This window comes from Sinocyclocheilus rhinocerous, unplaced genomic scaffold, assembly GCF_001515625.1.
Source record: "Sinocyclocheilus rhinocerous isolate Xijiao unplaced genomic scaffold, SAMN03320098_v1.1 scaffold1303, whole genome shotgun sequence".
In the NCBI taxonomy this organism is placed as follows: Eukaryota; Metazoa; Chordata; class Actinopteri; order Cypriniformes; family Cyprinidae; genus Sinocyclocheilus; species Sinocyclocheilus rhinocerous.
In genome coordinates this window covers 618,718-635,699 of record NW_015625581.1, presented here as the reverse complement: position 1 = coordinate 635,699, position 16,982 = coordinate 618,718, and the positions used below count along the sequence as shown (strand labels likewise).

The 16,982-nt window shown below is 36.4% G+C and overlaps 3 protein-coding genes across 7 annotated transcripts in view; 2 read left to right on the top strand and 1 right to left on the bottom strand.

Annotated features, from left to right (window-relative positions):
- The first annotated feature begins 307 nt into the window (after positions 1-307).
- snx8a (sorting nexin 8a) lies at positions 308-9,958 on the top strand. 2 transcript variants are annotated; one of them, XM_016569576.1, is made up of 13 exons: positions 308-426; positions 1,365-1,492; positions 1,668-1,797; positions 2,769-2,959; positions 4,140-4,260; positions 4,452-4,720; positions 4,923-5,003; positions 5,131-5,291; positions 6,373-6,502; positions 6,586-6,654; positions 7,359-7,508; positions 9,255-9,404; positions 9,536-9,958. In XM_016569576.1, exons 1-13 carry the CDS (start codon positions 405-407, stop codon positions 9,623-9,625), a joined length of 1,692 nt encoding a protein of 563 aa, XP_016425062.1. In that variant the 5' UTR covers positions 308-404; the 3' UTR covers positions 9,626-9,958. The 2 variants fall into 2 exon arrangements, with proteins under 2 accessions (XP_016425062.1, XP_016425071.1); XM_016569585.1 differs by having other exon boundaries at positions 309-426; positions 4,584-4,720.
- A 3,283-nt stretch (positions 9,959-13,241) lies between these two features.
- On the bottom strand, positions 13,242-16,609 carry nudt1 (nudix (nucleoside diphosphate linked moiety X)-type motif 1). 4 transcript variants are annotated; one of them, XM_016569769.1, is made up of 4 exons: positions 16,540-16,609; positions 15,069-15,224; positions 13,866-14,011; positions 13,242-13,778 (listed from the first exon to the last, which is right to left on the bottom strand). In XM_016569769.1, the coding sequence occupies exons 2-4, from the start codon at positions 15,218-15,220 to the stop codon at positions 13,606-13,608; spliced, it is 471 nt and encodes a 156-aa protein (XP_016425255.1). In that variant the 5' UTR covers positions 15,221-15,224; positions 16,540-16,609; the 3' UTR covers positions 13,242-13,605. The 4 variants fall into 4 exon arrangements, with proteins under 4 accessions (XP_016425255.1, XP_016425245.1, XP_016425263.1 ...); XM_016569759.1 differs by lacking the exon at positions 16,540-16,609 and adding an exon at positions 15,472-15,763; XM_016569777.1 differs by lacking the exon at positions 16,540-16,609 and adding an exon at positions 15,519-15,763.
- Positions 16,041-16,982, top strand: part of mrm2 (mitochondrial rRNA methyltransferase 2) — a 3,786-nt gene continuing 2,844 nt past the window's right edge. The window contains exon 1 of the mRNA XM_016569799.1: positions 16,041-16,623. Coding sequence (XP_016425285.1) covers positions 16,326-16,623 — 298 coding nt within the window. The 5' untranslated portion in view covers positions 16,041-16,325. The remainder of the gene's footprint in view (positions 16,624-16,982) is intronic.

Below are 16,982 nucleotides of genomic sequence, written 5' to 3'. Positions count from 1 at the left end.
CTATAGTAGGCAAAACATATCATATAAACTACACAAGTGTCAAAAGGTATAAGGCAATGCAATGTCTATTTGCTTATTTTGTTTCTGGTTTATTTATTGGAAAGGTAAATCTATACAAGTGAGTTTAGTGTGGTTGTTTTGTTTTGCCATGTCTTGTAAACTATATTAGCTAACAGATTACATCTCTGGGTGAATTACATTCTAGAAAACATTCTAACCATATAAAACCAGTCTATAATGTCATATAAAGATGTGTTTGTCCTCAAAGAGCCTGTTGAACCTGAGGCTCCACCCACTGTCACATGTGTTTCCACATCACCACAACTTTAAGGAGAGGGACATGCCTGCTCTTTTCTGCAGGAAATCACATGGAAGTGCCATCGCACTCACATGACATCTAAACTATGACGGCGGACATCAATGAAGGTAAGGATTAGAAATTACAGGCATTTAAGCGAAATATCTCACAGTTTCAGATAATGCTTTGCCGTGCGGTTTATTTATGTACTTTTGTACTGGCGTTTGTCAGCGAATTTCTTTTCTTGGCTTCTAAAATTTCTCTGATGGTGTTTTAAAATATCGAGAGAGACAACACGAGTCACTTTAACTTAACGCGAGCTATGCGCTTTGCGTTCTTGCGTAAATGTTTCTTTTTATTTGTTGTTTTACTGGTTTCGCCTGTGTAGTGACTACATTACCTGTTAATTCAAGTTTTCCAGACTGACACCTCAATGATGGTTAATAATGTAAAGCTGATATGTCCATAATCCTATACATATGCTAAATATTTTAAATCTTTGACACCATTTTAACGATTTGTGAAGGAGTTGCGCAGAGCCGAATGATTAATTATATTGATTATGCATGCAGTCAATTGCACCCATCCTTATAGGCTGAATGTTGCCATTTTGATATCCAATCAAATAATTTTCTCTGCGACCGACGCCATTGGATTCGAATGGAAATTCAAAAGCCAATTCATTTCCAAACAGCTTTGGAAATGTATTTTGAATAAAATATATTTCGGCTGTGTTTCTATTAAATTAATTTAATGTACTATATGCTTGCGATGGCATATTTGTATTTAATGTTATTTTTTATTAAGTTCTGTTGTGTTTCCGTTTGTATTAGACTTACATTGTTTGTGTCTAACAAGAACTCACTGAACTCTTCAATAAAAAATACAAATGCATTGTGCAACTACAATATTCTGTCAGTGTTGGAGCAATCGGCTTGTTTGACAAAAAAAAGTTATTTCAGTGTGTTCACTTGTAACAAAATTGAAATGTTCCCAGTCAGTCACCCATTCCAAGTCAATTCCTTTGTTATGTCAGCACTAAGCTCTTATGGTCTTTTGAATGTAGGATCTGTCCCTTCATACTATCGTGAAGTACATCAAGCCATCTGCTCCAGAACTGATGAACGAGTGCCTTTAAGTGTATTCCAGAGAGTTCTCAGCAGAACATCTCTCTCCATCACCGTTCAAAACCAGGTGAGACTTGCACTAAGATTACTTGTGTCATTATTGGCTAGAAAGACTGTAGCCGATAGTTTACATCCCACAAGCTTTGTTTAATGACATTATGTATGGCTGGAAATGGAAATGTTATGGTTTTCTTGGGGAACTTATTCTGCACAGGCTTAAAGGTATCTCATCTGCATTTTAGATAGCTGAACATGTAAACAGTGGTGATGGATTCCTAAGTAAAGTCTCGCTGTATAAAGGCTTGGCTCTCATTGCCCTTGCTCAACAAGGAAAACCACCTAGTCCCAAACTGCTGGAGAATTTCATACAAGGTAAGCATGAGCATATCTGTTCCTCAGCTGACTGTGGTAAATGTGTAGCATGATCAAATGTCAGTAACCCCAGTTAAGTCTCCATAAAAACTGTCTTTTGTTCACGTCATGTGATATTAAATTGCCTCTTACATGCTGTCCCAAATGAATAATTGCATTCAAGCTGCATTTCAATGTCACCATCTGTTCGCAGTGATTTGTGCAAGAGCAGAGCTTAATATGTGAAGATTTTATTACTTTTTTTCAACATTTCTAAGATAAAAAGGAGCACTTTTGAATCCTAAAGTGTTCTCACCCTGCAGTATGAATGTATTATTTACATTCCTCAGGTCTATGATTTTGTTGGACAGGTTGTGTGATGGTGTGTTTGAGTGTTTTTCATCACATATGATTCATATAAGAGCTCTGAAGAGTTCAATACAGGCATCTTGTGTTATTCCAGGTGTTGCCAGTATGACAGTTGACTGTGCACTTTAAAAGTGACGTTTCCTGTTTTTTCCTCTAAGCAAGACCAAGTTTCCCGTCAACTGCATGCCAAATGCATATCTCTCTTTGGAATGACCAGGAAAGTTTTATTTTTTTTTTGCATTCCACCAAACAAAAGCAAAGATCCTGGGTTGAATCTGCTGAGGCAACGTTTTGCTGGGTCAAGTTGTTTTTTCCCATTTCCCAGATTTTCAGTTCTAAATTGGAAACACAAACCACAGAAATTCACAGAAAAAAACGTTGTATGTCACACAGCTCAACATTGTTTATCTCTTGTTCTTTGTCATTCCTTGCGACTTTTCTGTAATGCTGTGTTATTTATTTGCCGTCACAAGCCTCTCATGGAACAGAGATGGAAAGAAAATAATTTAAAATGATTAAGTATGATACTGTGATCACATACATATAATGTTTAGTCAGTCACATCTGGCTGTCACACCTCTTTAAATACAGCACAGTCACTGTTATATGTCATGTTTTTAAAGAGTTCCCGAAGCCTCAGTTGGGAGAGCCGAGGGAGCTTCAGAGTCTGAAGATGCAGACGGTTCAGGAGAGTCCTTTGAACTTGTCTTTGGCTCTGGGAGAGCTGTTGAAGAAGGACACCATCAAAGTTGAGCTCATTCCCGAGAAGAAGGGGCTGTTTCTTAAACACGTGGAGTATCAGGTCACCAGTGAGGTGAGTGACTTTAGAGGCGACATTAAAGTTCATCCCAAAAGTAAAAATTTGCTAATAATTCACCCTCAAGTTATCCAAGATGTAGATGAGTTTGTTTCTTCACAGAACATATTTGGAGAAATTTAGCATTTCATAACTTGCTCACTAATGAATCCTCTGCAGTGGATGGGTGCCATCAGAATGAGAGTCCAAACAGCTGATAAAGACATGACAATAATCCACAAGTAATCCATCATTAAGACGTTTTTAACTTCAAACCGCTGCTTCTGGCTAAAATATGAGTCCTATATCCATAATACTTCTTTTTCAGTGAAAAACTCATCTTGTCTGAATCAGGATAGAAATATGCACAGATCAAGCACTGTTTACAAGCAAAAACAGTCCACTTGACAAGACATTAAATGATGGACTGGAGTCATTACTTGTGGAATATTGTGATGTTTTTATGAGCTGTTTAAGTTCAACTTTAATTCTGACGGCACCCATTCACTGCAGAGGATCCATTGCTGAGCAAGTGATGTAATCTTTTCAGATGAAGAAACAAACTCAACTACACCTTGGATGGCCTGAGGGTGAGTACATTTTTAGCAAAGTTTCATTTTTGAGTGAATTGTTCTTTTAAAAGACCTGATTTACAAGTTTAGATTTTTTCTGTCTTTGGTCAGAATATTCCAACTCTATACCCTAAACCATTAGTTGAGTCATTGTTGCTGTGTCATGGTGCACAAACAAAAATTACTTCTCTCCATATGTAGCTGAAAAATGGCCCACTTTAGCTTCAGTGTCTGTCTCAAATGATCCAATTACATGTGGACAGCCCAAGATAAATGTGTAAACAAGGACCAGTGAGTCTGGTTCATATTATGAGGAATCGTTTTCCTTGATCAGTTGAGATAAAATAGCTTGACTTTGCAAAGGATGAGAGGGTTAGAAACTGTATCTGGCACAAACATATTATTATACAAAGAACTCAGGCGGGTGGGGGCGGGGATTATTTAAAAATAATAGTACAAAAATATATATTTTTTTAATATAAAAGATAATTATAAAACAATAAGACCTCTTCAGTGCAAAATTGGACAAAAAGACATTGTCGAGTTGCTGCTGAGTCATGCAACAGTTACAGTTGTAATATTTAAACATATCGCTGATCGTTTATCTACTGTGTGCCCTTTTGCAGCGTTTTACAGTATCAGTCTATCGGCGATACACTGATTTTGACGTCTTCCATGAGCTCCTGCTTCAGAGATACGCTTACAGAGTCGTGCCGGCGCTTCCTCCCAAAAGGGCGCTGAAAGGAGGTAAGGCGTTGATTTATTCACTGTAAAATCTCAGCCTGTGAAAGGTTTGTAAACAAACCTGTAGATTATAGTCTTGTGCATTTCCCACTTAGACTGTGCTGTGACATTCAGTGCTTTCTGGGAATGCACCAGACAAGCAATCATAGCTCTGCCAAGGTAAAAAAAAGTAAACTTCTTCTGTTTTTCTGCAGACTTCAGCAACTTGTACTTCCACAGTAACGGAGTACCAGAAAGTGCCTTGCTGTGTTTTATTAATGGAAGGGCTATGTTTTGTTGTTTCTGGAAAAGTTTAATCTTTTCTCTGTTCTTTGGCCCCGCTGCAGTCCTGACCTCTATGTCAGAGCGAGAGTTCATTGAAGGCCGGAGACGAGCTCTGGGCAGGTTTCTGAATCTTGTGGCACGCCACCCTGTCTTTTCCGAGGATGAGCTTGTGAAAACATTCCTTACCTTCAGTGGCTCGGTGTGGATTTTTTGCTAACCCTGAACTTGATTTGAATTTCTAGATAAATGGGATTGAATTTGTATGATATTTTATACTGCAAAAAAAATGCATATAAAAGTAAGCTACTTGAGATATGCCAGTTCCGGCTTGAAAAAAGAAATGTATAAATTGTTTTATATTCTTGATAGACATTCCAGATTTCAATATTTATGCCCCACAGGATGTCCAAACTAAGCTTAGAGATGCGTGCAAAAAATTGGGTGATGAGTTCATGACATGCAAATATGCAACGCAGGCCAAGGTTTGATTCCGTTTTATTTTACTTTACATGTTAAAATGTATGTTTATGTTCGAATGTCATAATATTCTCTTTTATTGCGGTATTTGGTAATTAATATTGCTTGTCTGTATTGTGATTTTTCATGCAGGATTACCTCCCAGCAGATATCCAAAGTCAGTTTTCATCCAGCAGAGAGCTCATCAAAAATATCCATAACAGTTTTCAGAAGTTACGGGACAGGGCAGAGAGGATGGCCGAGCGCTCGAAGGAGAACGCCACAGATCTGCTGATGTTTGGGAAGGAGCTCAGGTACCACCTCATCCTGAGGGCTGTTTCTGAATCTTTGTGGTATCTCATAAACCAGTGGTTCTTAACAACCTGGGCTCTGACTGAGGTCCACCTCCAAGGGCAACAAATGCTTCGAAATAAGTCAAAGCAAGCTTTAAAACAACTAAAACAAGATATTTCTTAATTGAATTCACCCCTAAAGTTCTAGAATTTAATTATTGTAGTTACTTAATTTCTGTCATTTAAAAAAGGTTGAGAACCACTGTCTTAGACATGTAGAAAGACAAAAAACAAAACAAAACCAAAAAAAACAGATTGTTCAAAATATAAAGGCAGCTGTAAATTTTTATTGATAAAAAAAATATATATATATATATATATATTATTTATAAAAAACAGTTATTGGCTGACCATTTTCCCCACCCAGCAGTACTGTTAGATGTATAAATAAATAATGCCACAGCAAAGATGTTTTTGGCCATTTAGAGGAAAAAAACTGAATTGTGATTTAAGGCCGATAAATATTAAAAGAACCACTGTCTTAAACGTAGAAAAAGTTTAGAATGTTTAAAATATAAAGGCAGCTGTAGATTTTTATCTATAAAATATTACGCTTGTGCTAACCAGTTTTTTTTCTACCCCCAGTACTGTTAGATATATAAATAAACTGTGATTTAAATCATGTATTTATTTGATACTTTTTTTTTCTTTTACTTTTTTAACACATCATTTTATTTACCCACCAGCACTGTGACTTAAATAATGATATTATTCACATCATTTATTTATACATACATATTTATTTCAATACTCCTTTGAATTTTTCCCCCTTAACTACCCCCATCACCCCTTGCAGCAAAATAAATAAATGAATAAACCTTCAAAGTGATACAAGTCTAGAAATCAACCTGCAAGGGTTTATTTTTTGATGGTGACTATTTGACTGTACATTATCTCTTCTGTACAATGGTACAGTACAGTAACAGTCACTGTTTGAGTAGGTGGAAAATACCAGATTTTTTCCGTGGTTTAAGAGAGCCTGATTATCAGATGTTTATGACTACCTGCCATAGATTTCAGCTTTGGTCTCTCTCCGCTCCAGTTCTTTGGGATCGGATGAGTCACCTGTGCCTATCCTGGCATCCTGCAAGAGTCCTTGGGCTGCTCTCAGACGCTCTGTCAAAGGGCTTTCTGTTGAGTTCTCTCTTCTGTCTGAGAAAGCTGCCCAACAGGTAGGCTACTGTGCCGCCCACACATACCACGTGAACTGGCTGCGCACTGCTACAGAGGAATTTAATTTGTTTATTTAATACAGGGCAGAAGAGAGGAGGATGATGTGGTGGAAAAACTGAATCTGTTCCTGGACTTGCTGCAGTCGTACAGGGTGAGTATTTATGTGCTTTAACATTTAGCCACAGCTAAATCTTTTTCTTTGTATTTTTGCCCATTTAGAGGAAATAAATTGAAATATGACTTTGAGGGCTGTAAAAAAAGATTATGCAGTAAATACAGTTGTACCAGTCAAAAGAATTGTTATTGATAATAATAAATGTTTTTAAGAAGCAAATCGGCATATTAGAATGATTTCTGAAGGATCATGTGACACTGAAGACTGGAGTAATGATGCTGAAAATTCAGATTTACATCACAGGAATAAATTACACTTTAACAGTTATTTTAAATTGCAATAATATTTTGCAGTATTAATGTTTTTATTGTATTTTTGATCAAATAAATACAGCCTTAATAAGAGACTGAAAAACATTACCATGAGAAACTTATTTTAAAAACATTAAAAAAAAAAAAAAAGAAGTAATTTACTACAAACTTTTTGACTGGTATTTTTTTTTTCTTCTGAATTTTGACAACATTTCAGAATTCTTGGAATATAGCAAAAGAGTTGTAATTTAGCTGTTTTCATCCACTGTTTATCTAGAGAGGACAAGAAATAATGGGGAGACTTGTGTTGCAAGCTTAATTCAAACCTGTGTTACCCACATGAGCACCAAAGCTCAAAGTACATATAAGTTACCACTGAGCCATGGCACATACGATTTTTTATGAGTGTGTATGTGTGGTGTCATACAGGACTTGTGTGAACGACATGAGAAAGGGGTCTTGCACGAACACCAGCGCGCGCTGCAGAAGTACGGTGTCATGAAAAGACAAATCCTGAGTGCCACGGTGCAGCCTAAAGAACAGGTTTCTGTCGAACAGCTTGAGTCCCGCATCGTCCAGGTCAACCCTCACACACACACACACACACACACAAAGAGCTACAGCAGATTGTCAGGCAGAATTACCAGAGGGGAAATGTGGGGACCAGTAGCTTGACGGGTGCTGATACATCCTTTTAATTTAGTTGGTGAAATTGATCTGAAGGGCTTGAAACCAAAGCCCTTGAGCAAGATTTGTATCCTCAAAATCCCTCTGGGGATGCCGCAGGCATCTGAACTAAGATCTCTGCCTCTTTGGAGAGGTAGTAGTAGGCCTCTTTTTTTATTTTTTATTTTTTTATCTTGTTTAGGCCTGGGTTTTCAAACTGGGCTCTCAAAAAAACATTGTACATAGAACAAAAACATTAAACTTAAGATATTAAATATTTTTCAGAATTTGATTATATTGGTAATACACTACTATTTGGTCTGAGTAAGATTTGTATTTTTTTGTTATTTTTGAAAGAAATTAACACTTATAGGGCCAGATTTACTATCAGTTTGCGTCAGCGCAAACCCTCATTTGGCGTTAAACTACTGTCAGGATTTACTAAAGACACGCAGTGGGAAATTAGAGCTGAAAAGGTGTGGACCGAGTTATTTTTGCTACTCACTTTACTGAATATACATTTGTAGGAGTTTCCCTTACGATCGTTACATTTATGGGAGGAGAGTATTTAAATGAATCACACAACGTGATTTACTAAGATTTGCGCTTGTCAATTTACTGGTATTTGCTGCATTATTTAACGCCTAAAAAAAGCATGTCTTAAAGCAGAAGGTAATTTGCGCTGCTGCGCTGGTCATTATGGAAATGAGATGTTGCGTCTGTGTTCTTTAATGTGCGCATTTTCAGTAAATCACCCGCATAATTTTTCTCTCTTATCGGCACTTTTAAGGAATTGTGTGCCAAATGAGGGTTTGCTCTAACGCTAATTTGCCCTGTTCAGTACATCTGGCCCTTATTCAGCAAAGATGCAGTAGGGCCTACATTGATCAAAAGTGACAGTAAAAGCTTTCTATTTCAAATAAAAGCTGTTCTTTTAAAATTTCTGTTCATCAAAATGTATCACTGTTTCCCACAAAAATATTAAGGAAGGATCATGTGACACTGACGACTGGAGTAATAACTGCTGAAAATTCAGCTTTGCCATCACAGGAAGGAAATTACATTAAAAATGTATTGTTATTTTAAAATGTAATACAATTTCACAATATTACTTTTTTACTACATTTTTGATTCAACCTTGGTGAGAGACGTCTTTCAAAAAGATTGAAAAATGTTACTGAAATAGACTAGTAATTAATACCACTAATGTATTTTCATTGCATCACCAACACTGAGGATATTTTATAAGCCACCCAAAAAAATTCCTAGCAACCCATTTCATTTTGTTAAGTCTTAATAAACTTTATACACTGACCAAACTTTCATTCAAGCATTTAATTGATCATTTTAGCAGCCATTTTGCACGTTCATTTTATTTTCTCATTTAACAATTTGATTTATCACTTTAATTTTGTTATAAAACAACATAAAGGCCCTGGCCAGCTGGAGAAACACTCCCTCATTCTTAAGTGATATTGATGCAATGCCAAATCATGTGAGGCACATATACAGTATCTGTCTAACCTTCAACTAGCATGTCATGATCCAGTGGTTTTGAACTGCTGGGTGGCTCATTGTGATAATAATGATGATGATGAAGGTTAGGGTGGGAAGATATGACCGCACTCTAACCTCACTATGATCTCTGACTCACGGCAGCAAGAAAACGCCATCCAGGCCATGGAGCTGCGTAACTACTTCTCCCTGTTCTGCCTGCACCAGGAGAGCCAGCTCATATTCACATACCTGCCCATTACGTCTCATATCCTGGGGGCATTTGTAAACTCACAGGTGCAGGGACATAAAGAGGTAAGCTTATCTTTTATCTATCTCGGTGTTAAAGCTATTCATTTTAATGTGTGCCAAAGTTAGTTTTATTACTTTGATCCTAACAAAGCCTTCTAATATTTGCTGTTGTGCCTTATTTTGCTCTGATATAGATGGGTGAGGTGTGGCAGGATCTTCATTCCAAGCTTAAAAGTATTTTTGGGGACGGTAACGGACAGTCTCCGCCTCTCAGCCCAAAATAGCCTCCCTTCAGAATCGAAAGAAAATGAACTCCAGCCTGTTTTGAATAGCAGGATCTATTCAGGAAATAATACGGACAGTCAGTATTCTTTCTTGCAAAGAGTTATTGGGAACTGCTTATGTGTGAATGTGTTATGTGGCAGTTCCTAAAATCTGTCTGTCGAAAAGGGCCCTTAATTTCCTACAGTTTGAACAAACTGACGCCTAAAATAAACGGCTAATGATGTTGACAATAAGTTGAGGAAATGCAACAAGATGCTACAACACTGTATTACCCTGTTGAAAAAACCAGCATATGCTGGTTCGGTATGTTTTGATGCTGGGATGCTGGTTTATGCTGGTCCTTTGCTGGTTTATGCTGGTCCTTTGCCAGCACATGACCAGCATAAACCAGCAAAGGACCAGCTTAAACCAGCATCCCAGCGTCAAAACATACCTAACCAGCATATGCTGGTTTTTTCAACAGGGTAATGTTTAATCTACATGTATGCAAAGCTGATGTTGTTTTAAAATGTAAGCTAAGCTGAAAGATAAATTTTACATTGTACAAAACCGTGTAACTCATGAAAGATGACCTATATCTACTATTTTAGTGCAATATAGAGAACTGAACTGAGAAGCTAATAGCCAGCAAGCCAGAGCAGTGGTCAGTTGAATATACTTAGCAAACACAGGAAATATGCAGAAATGATGTTATTAGTTGCAAAGGCATCATATTCTTCCTTGTTCGTGGTTTCAACTGACAGATTTTTCTCTCTGATTGTCTATTTTTGATTCTTAAGACTTGTACTTCTTGTGCTTGCAGCTTTTTCACATTTCATCTTAATTTGTAAGTAATATTTACACTACCATTCAAAAGTCTGGAGTTAGTAAGATTTTATTTTTGAAACAATTAATACTTTTATTCAGCCTGAGCACAATGCATTTAGCAGAAGTAACAGTGAAGACATTTATAGTGTTACAAAAGAATACTATTTCAAATAAATGCTGTTCTTTTGTACTTCCTGTTCATCAAAGTATCCTGAAAAATGTATCACGGTTTTCACAAAAATATTAATCAGCACAATTGTGTCCCAACAATGACAAGAAATGTTTCTTGAGCAGGAAAATCGCATATACTTGCATTCTTGCTGAGCATTACCGTGAGGTATTCAAACTTTTGAACAGTAGTGTATACAAGCGAACACTTTCAAACTACTCTAGTCACTCACCATTTGAAGCGGATCAAAACCTTTCATCAAAGTTGTCCTAAAGCCTAAAGCCAAAATGCGTTCTTTTCTTAGATAGATAGACATATAGACGATAGACAGACAGACAGATAGATAGATAGATAGATGGATAGATAGACGACAGACAGATAGATATATAGACAGATAGATAGACGAGATAGATAGATAGACGATAGACAGACACAGATAGATAGATGATAGACAAACAGATAGATAGATAGATAGACGACAGACAGATAGACAGACAGACAGATAGATAGATAGACGACAGACAGATAGACAGACAGATAGATAGACGACAGACAGATAGATAGACAGACAGATAGATAGATAGATAGATATATAGATGATAGACAGACAGATAGATAGATAGTCATAGATAGACAGAGACAGATAGTCATAGATAGATAGACGACAGACAGACAGATAGACAGATATATAGATAGATAGATGATAGACAAACAGATAGATAGATAGACAGATAGATAGATAGATAGACGACAGACAGATAGAGACAGATAGATAGATAGATAGACGACAGACAGATAGAGACAGATAGATAGATAGATAGACGACAGACAGATAGAGACAGATAGATAGATAGATAGACGACAGACAGATAGAGACAGATAGATAGATAGATAGACGACAGACAGATAGAGACAGATAGATAGATAGATAGACGACAGACAGATAGAGACAGATAGATAGATAGATAGACGACAGACAGATAGAGACAGATAGATAGATAGATAGACGACAGACAGATAGAGACAGATAGATAGATAGATAGACGACAGATAGATAGTCATAGATAGATAGATAGATAGTCATAGATAGACAGATAGTCATAGATAGATAGATGACAGACAGAGACAGATAGATAGATAGATGATAGACAAACAGATAGATAGATAGATAGACAGATAGATAGTCATAGATAGACGACAGATAGATAGTCATAGATAGATGACAGATAGACAGAGACAGATAGTCATAGATAGATATAGTCATAGATAGATAGACGATAGACAGAGACAGATAGATAGATAGTCATAGATAGATAGACGACAGACAGATAGATAGATAGATAGACGACAGACAGATAGATAGAGACAGATAGATAGATAGACGACAGATAGATAGAGACAGATAGATAGTCATAGATAGATAGACGACAGAGACAGATAGAGTCATAGATAGATGACAGACAGATAGAGACAGATAGTCATAGATAGACGACAGATAGATAGATAGATAGACAGATAGATAGTCATAGATAGACGACAGATAGATAGTCATAGATAGATAGTCATAGATAGATAGACGACAGATAGACAGAGACAGATAGATAGTCATAGATAGATGACAGACAGATAGACAGAGACAGATAGTCATAGATAGGCGACAGATAGATAGTCATAGATAAATAGTCATAGATAGATAGATAGTCATAGATAGATAGATAGTCATAGATAGATAGATAGTCAGATGATAGATAGATAGATAGTCAACAGATAGATAGATAGAGACAGATAGATAGTCATAGATAGACGACAGATAGATAGACAGAGACAGATAGATAGTCATAGATAGATAGATGACAGATAGATAGACAGAGACAGATAGATAGTCATAGATAGATATAGTCATAGATAGATAGATAGACGACAGACAGAAAGACAGAGACAGATAGATAGATAGACGACAGACAGATAGTCATAGATAGATAGATAGACGACACAGATAGATAGAGACAGATAGATATAGTCATAGATAGATAGACAGATAGACAGAGACAGATAGATAGTCATAGATATAGTCATATAGATAGACGATAGATAGACGACAGACAGATAGATAGATAGTCATAGATAGATAGACGACAGATAGATAGACAGAGACAGATAGATAGTCATAGATAGATAGACGACAGATAGATACAGAGACAGATAGATAGTCATAGATAGATGACAGATAGATACAGAGACAGATAGATAGTCATAGATAGATAGACGACAGACAGGTAGACAGAGACAGATAGATAGTCATAGATAGATAGACGACAGACAGATAGATAGACAGAGACAGATAGATAGTCATAGATAGATAGACAGAGACAGATAGATAGTCATAGATAGATATAGTCATATAGATAGACGACAGACAGATAGACGAGAGATAGATAGATAGTCATAGATAGACGACAGATAGACAGACAGATAGTCATAGATAGACGACAGACGGATAGAGACAGATAGATAGTCATAGATAGATAGATAGACGACAGACAGATAGATAGTCATAGATAGATAGATAGACGACAGACAGATAGATAGATAGACAGACAGATAGAATGATGATAGATACTTCGTTTTATTCTGCACTTTCCAGCACTTTATTTAGTAGATGACAGGTAGATGAATAGTAAAGATCTTGGTAAGAAAGGTATGATTTTTGGTGTACTCTACTGAACAACCGTTGTAGGAATGATGAACAAAGAAGGTGGTAAAAACAAAACATCAGAATACAGAAGATGTGAATTTAACCTAAATATAAATGGAACACCGAACTAACAGATAACGATATTTTGCCATGCAAAAAAAGTGTGCTTGTACAAAATGCTGTACATTTATTACATTAAACTACAGCATTTCATATCTCATGATTTCACATCGTATCCAAGAAACCATGTAGTTGGATAATTTCCACTGATACAGTGGCAATGTTCATCAGTGGTGTTCAAACCCCAATCACACATCCTCCACTTCCTCCAGTTTATGCTCCACTATCACATCATGACCGTGGAATTTAAAATATCCCAAGAACTTCTTTTTCTGAAGCATCAGTGGGAACCACAGGACATCATCTGCCCACATCTGGATGAAAGGTATTTTATCGGTGTCAAACCACTGTGGCCTCATCTCTGAAAGAGAAAACAAACGTTATTAGACCTTCTGTCTCAGTATGTGTCTCACAAACTGGATCATTAAGTGATGTGGCGCTTTATTACCGTCTGATTCGGTTGGCTCTCCTTTATAGGTGTCAGCTCTAAAAATGTGGACATCCAGCAGTTCTGTTTCCCCAATAAACTCAAATTTGATATTTCCAATCTTGTGGAGGGTGTCAACGGTGAGGCCACTTTCCTCTAGCAGCTCCCTGTCAAATAAAATGGCATTTTGTTTTAGCTGGAAAACCAATAAAAGCAGGGAAGATTGAACATGGCCAAACGCTGACACCATTGTTAAGTTTTACAGACAAGTAAATAATATACAACATTCTCAGCATTACAAGGTTCAAGCTGTTTAACTTTGATCTGGAGCTTCAAGGAAGTGAAAAAAAAACACTGGATGACTATATTAGCTTTTTTAAAGGGAAACATAGCACTGTACATTTGTGTAAGAAATATTCTAAAAAATAAAATATCTATCTATCTATCTATCTATCGGCTCTTGGCACCAGAGAGAAGACCATTCTTAATGCTTTTATACCTGAAAACAACTGCTATGATTCAGCGTTTGAACTGCAAGACAATTATATTAACTAAAAGGTAACCAAACGTCCAATTTTCTTGTCCCTGGAAATGTTTTACAGTACGTTCAAAACACCCCGTAAAAGCACTGCAATAAACATAGCCTCTAAGAGCACAAACATAAAATAACTAAATATTTGTTAAATACAGTTTTATTTATCATGTTTTTACTGTTGTAACATTGTAGTAAAACCAGTTACGGTCAGTTTGACCTGCAAACTTCATAATAATTATTAATTATAATAAGATTATATGCTCACGAAAAAAAAAAGAACAAAAAAAAAAGTGACATTTAAATTATGTTTTGACCACTAAATTAGAAATTTCCCCTTTTCCCATTTCAGAAATGGCCTCCATATATTAACCAGAGTTATTATTGTTAACTAAAATAAAAACAATAAAAAATAATTCAAATAAAATATTACAAAATTAAAGCTAGTTCAACAGGTCTCATTTTTGTTTAGTTTAAACTGAAATACTAAAATGACTAAAACTAAATAAATTAAAACTTATAGACATACTTAAACTAGCAAAGTGACTAACTAAACTTTAACTAAAATGAAATTAAAATCTAATTCAAAATATTAACCAAAACTCTAACACTTTTTTTGGGGCAACAGTAACCCTTGTGTGGTATTGTTACAATAATATCACATGTGTGAAATGAATGGCTGTTAGGCTCACCGTCTGGCTGCCTGCTCTATAGTCTCTCCTGGCTGGACTTTCCCTCCAAACCCATTCCATTTGCCAGCTCCAAAGCCTCTTTTCTTCATGCCCAACAACACCCGGCCGGGCTGCACCACCAGCACCAGGGTCAGCAGTTTATTAGTCAACATCACCCTATACATACAATACAGTGTCTTTAATGGATAGTAGACTATTTGTTAGACTTCCTTTAAAATTATGCCCATCTCCATTATACAGACAGTATAATATTTTGACTTTTATTTACACTTTCAGCATTCAAAACATGATTAACTTTTTTTTTTTTTTTTACAGCTATGCATGTGACAACTATCAATAGATCGGATAATCAATTATTAAACAGTTCACTTTACAGATACTTCTATCCAAATAATTAGCTTACTTTGTCCAAAATAATAAGTAGAGACAAAAAAATGTAATCACATATACAGTATAAAAATCAGATACGTCAATATGCAGATATTTGCGTCTCAGTTTAATGAATCGGTCTTGTTCCCGCGTGTTGCTCGCGGTCAGATTATCACATGGAGGCTTCAGATTGACAACAGTGAATTTAGCCATACTAGTGATTGACATTTTATTCAGATTGTTATTTATCCAAATGCAACATGATTTACAGATCTGCGAAAACATATTACTCCACCAGCGATGGTTGACTCCACCTACCTACGTTGTGTGCAACAGTGAAATGTTCTCGATAGGAAAAGCGACTCATTTCTGTGAATCGGTTCTTTCGAACAGAACCATACGAACTAAACCTACATTTCAGTTACAGAAATTGACTACAAATTGTACGTTTTAGCCAAACCGTGAATATATTTCAAGTACATTGTAACATTTCTGCTATACGACCACTAAAGGCTATTATTCCTAATTTCGCCACATGTAAATCGTTGAAAAGATCCGACTCAAAAGAACGAGTCCTCGAATCGTAATTCGGAGTGTGCAACAGTCAAATATTCTCGATTGATACTGAAAGCAATCATTAGACACAAAAACTCAAAGATGACCGTGTATAACAGTGAAATGATCACTAACTGATGAATGCATTTCATCTAAATAATTAATAATATCCTACAGACATATAAAGCACGATAATGCATAACTGAGTGATCTAAGAGTCTGCGCAAAATGCGCGCATCTTTGACAGCACGAGGACACCATAGACGCACATGTGTCTTGTTTTCTTGCACTTAAGCGCTGAAAGTGTCTCTCCAGATCACTTGTTTGTAAACGATGTGGAAACGGATCCAAAGGTCGTTCATTCACGTGTCAGCGGTCTCTCTAAAGAAGACGCCTCTGCATGTGAAGGGGAAGAGTGCTGCCGATCAGAGATGGCTGGTGCGGCAGCTCAATGACCCTTTCGTTAAAGCTGCTCACGCGCAGAATTACCGCTGTAGAAGTGCCTTTAAACTGATCGAGATAGATGACAAATACAGACTTCTCAAACCTGGCTCGAGTGTCGTAGATTGCGGTGCTGCGCCTGGTGCATGGAGTCAAGTTGCAGTCCAGAGAGTCAACTCAACAGGAGAAAGTTAGTGAGCTGCTGAATTATGGATCACCAATGTAACATCATATAATATCTATGCATGTCATCTTAGTATACATACACTACAGCTAAAACGTTTTGTTTATTTGTTTTGAAAGAAAAGAATAGATTTTATTTAGCAGAGATATATTCAATTGATCAACTGAGAGTAAAATCACTTATGTTTGTACAAATAAATGCTGTTCTTTTGGACTTTATATTCATCAAAGAATCCTGAAAATCATAAAATAATTTGCTATATATTTTCAGTTCTACAAGTTGTATTATTATCTGAAACCTGCTATGATTTATATTCCATAGTGACTTTTATGATTATATAATGCATTTAACACCAAATAAGCAAA

Excerpts from the sequence above, each read along its gene's own strand:
- snx8a (XM_016569576.1), top strand. The coding sequence starts at position 405 with ATGACGGCGGACATCAATGAAG. Across the intron at positions 5,292-6,372 it reads ATGTTTGGGAAGGAGCTCAG|TTCTTTGGGATCGGATGAGT; the intron begins GTACCACCTCAT and ends TCTCCGCTCCAG. Across the intron at positions 9,405-9,535 it reads AGGTGCAGGGACATAAAGAG|ATGGGTGAGGTGTGGCAGGA; the intron begins GTAAGCTTATCT and ends GCTCTGATATAG.
- nudt1 (XM_016569759.1), bottom strand. The coding sequence starts at position 15,722 with ATGTTTTCGCAGATCTGTAAATCATGTTGCATTTGGATAAATAACAAT. Across the intron at positions 15,225-15,471 it reads TACTTATTATTTTGGACAAA|GGTGATGTTGACTAATAAAC; the intron begins GTAAGCTAATTA and ends TTGTATGTATAG. Across the intron at positions 14,012-15,068 it reads ATAGAGCAGGCAGCCAGACG|GGAGCTGCTAGAGGAAAGTG; the intron begins GTGAGCCTAACA and ends TTTATTTGACAG.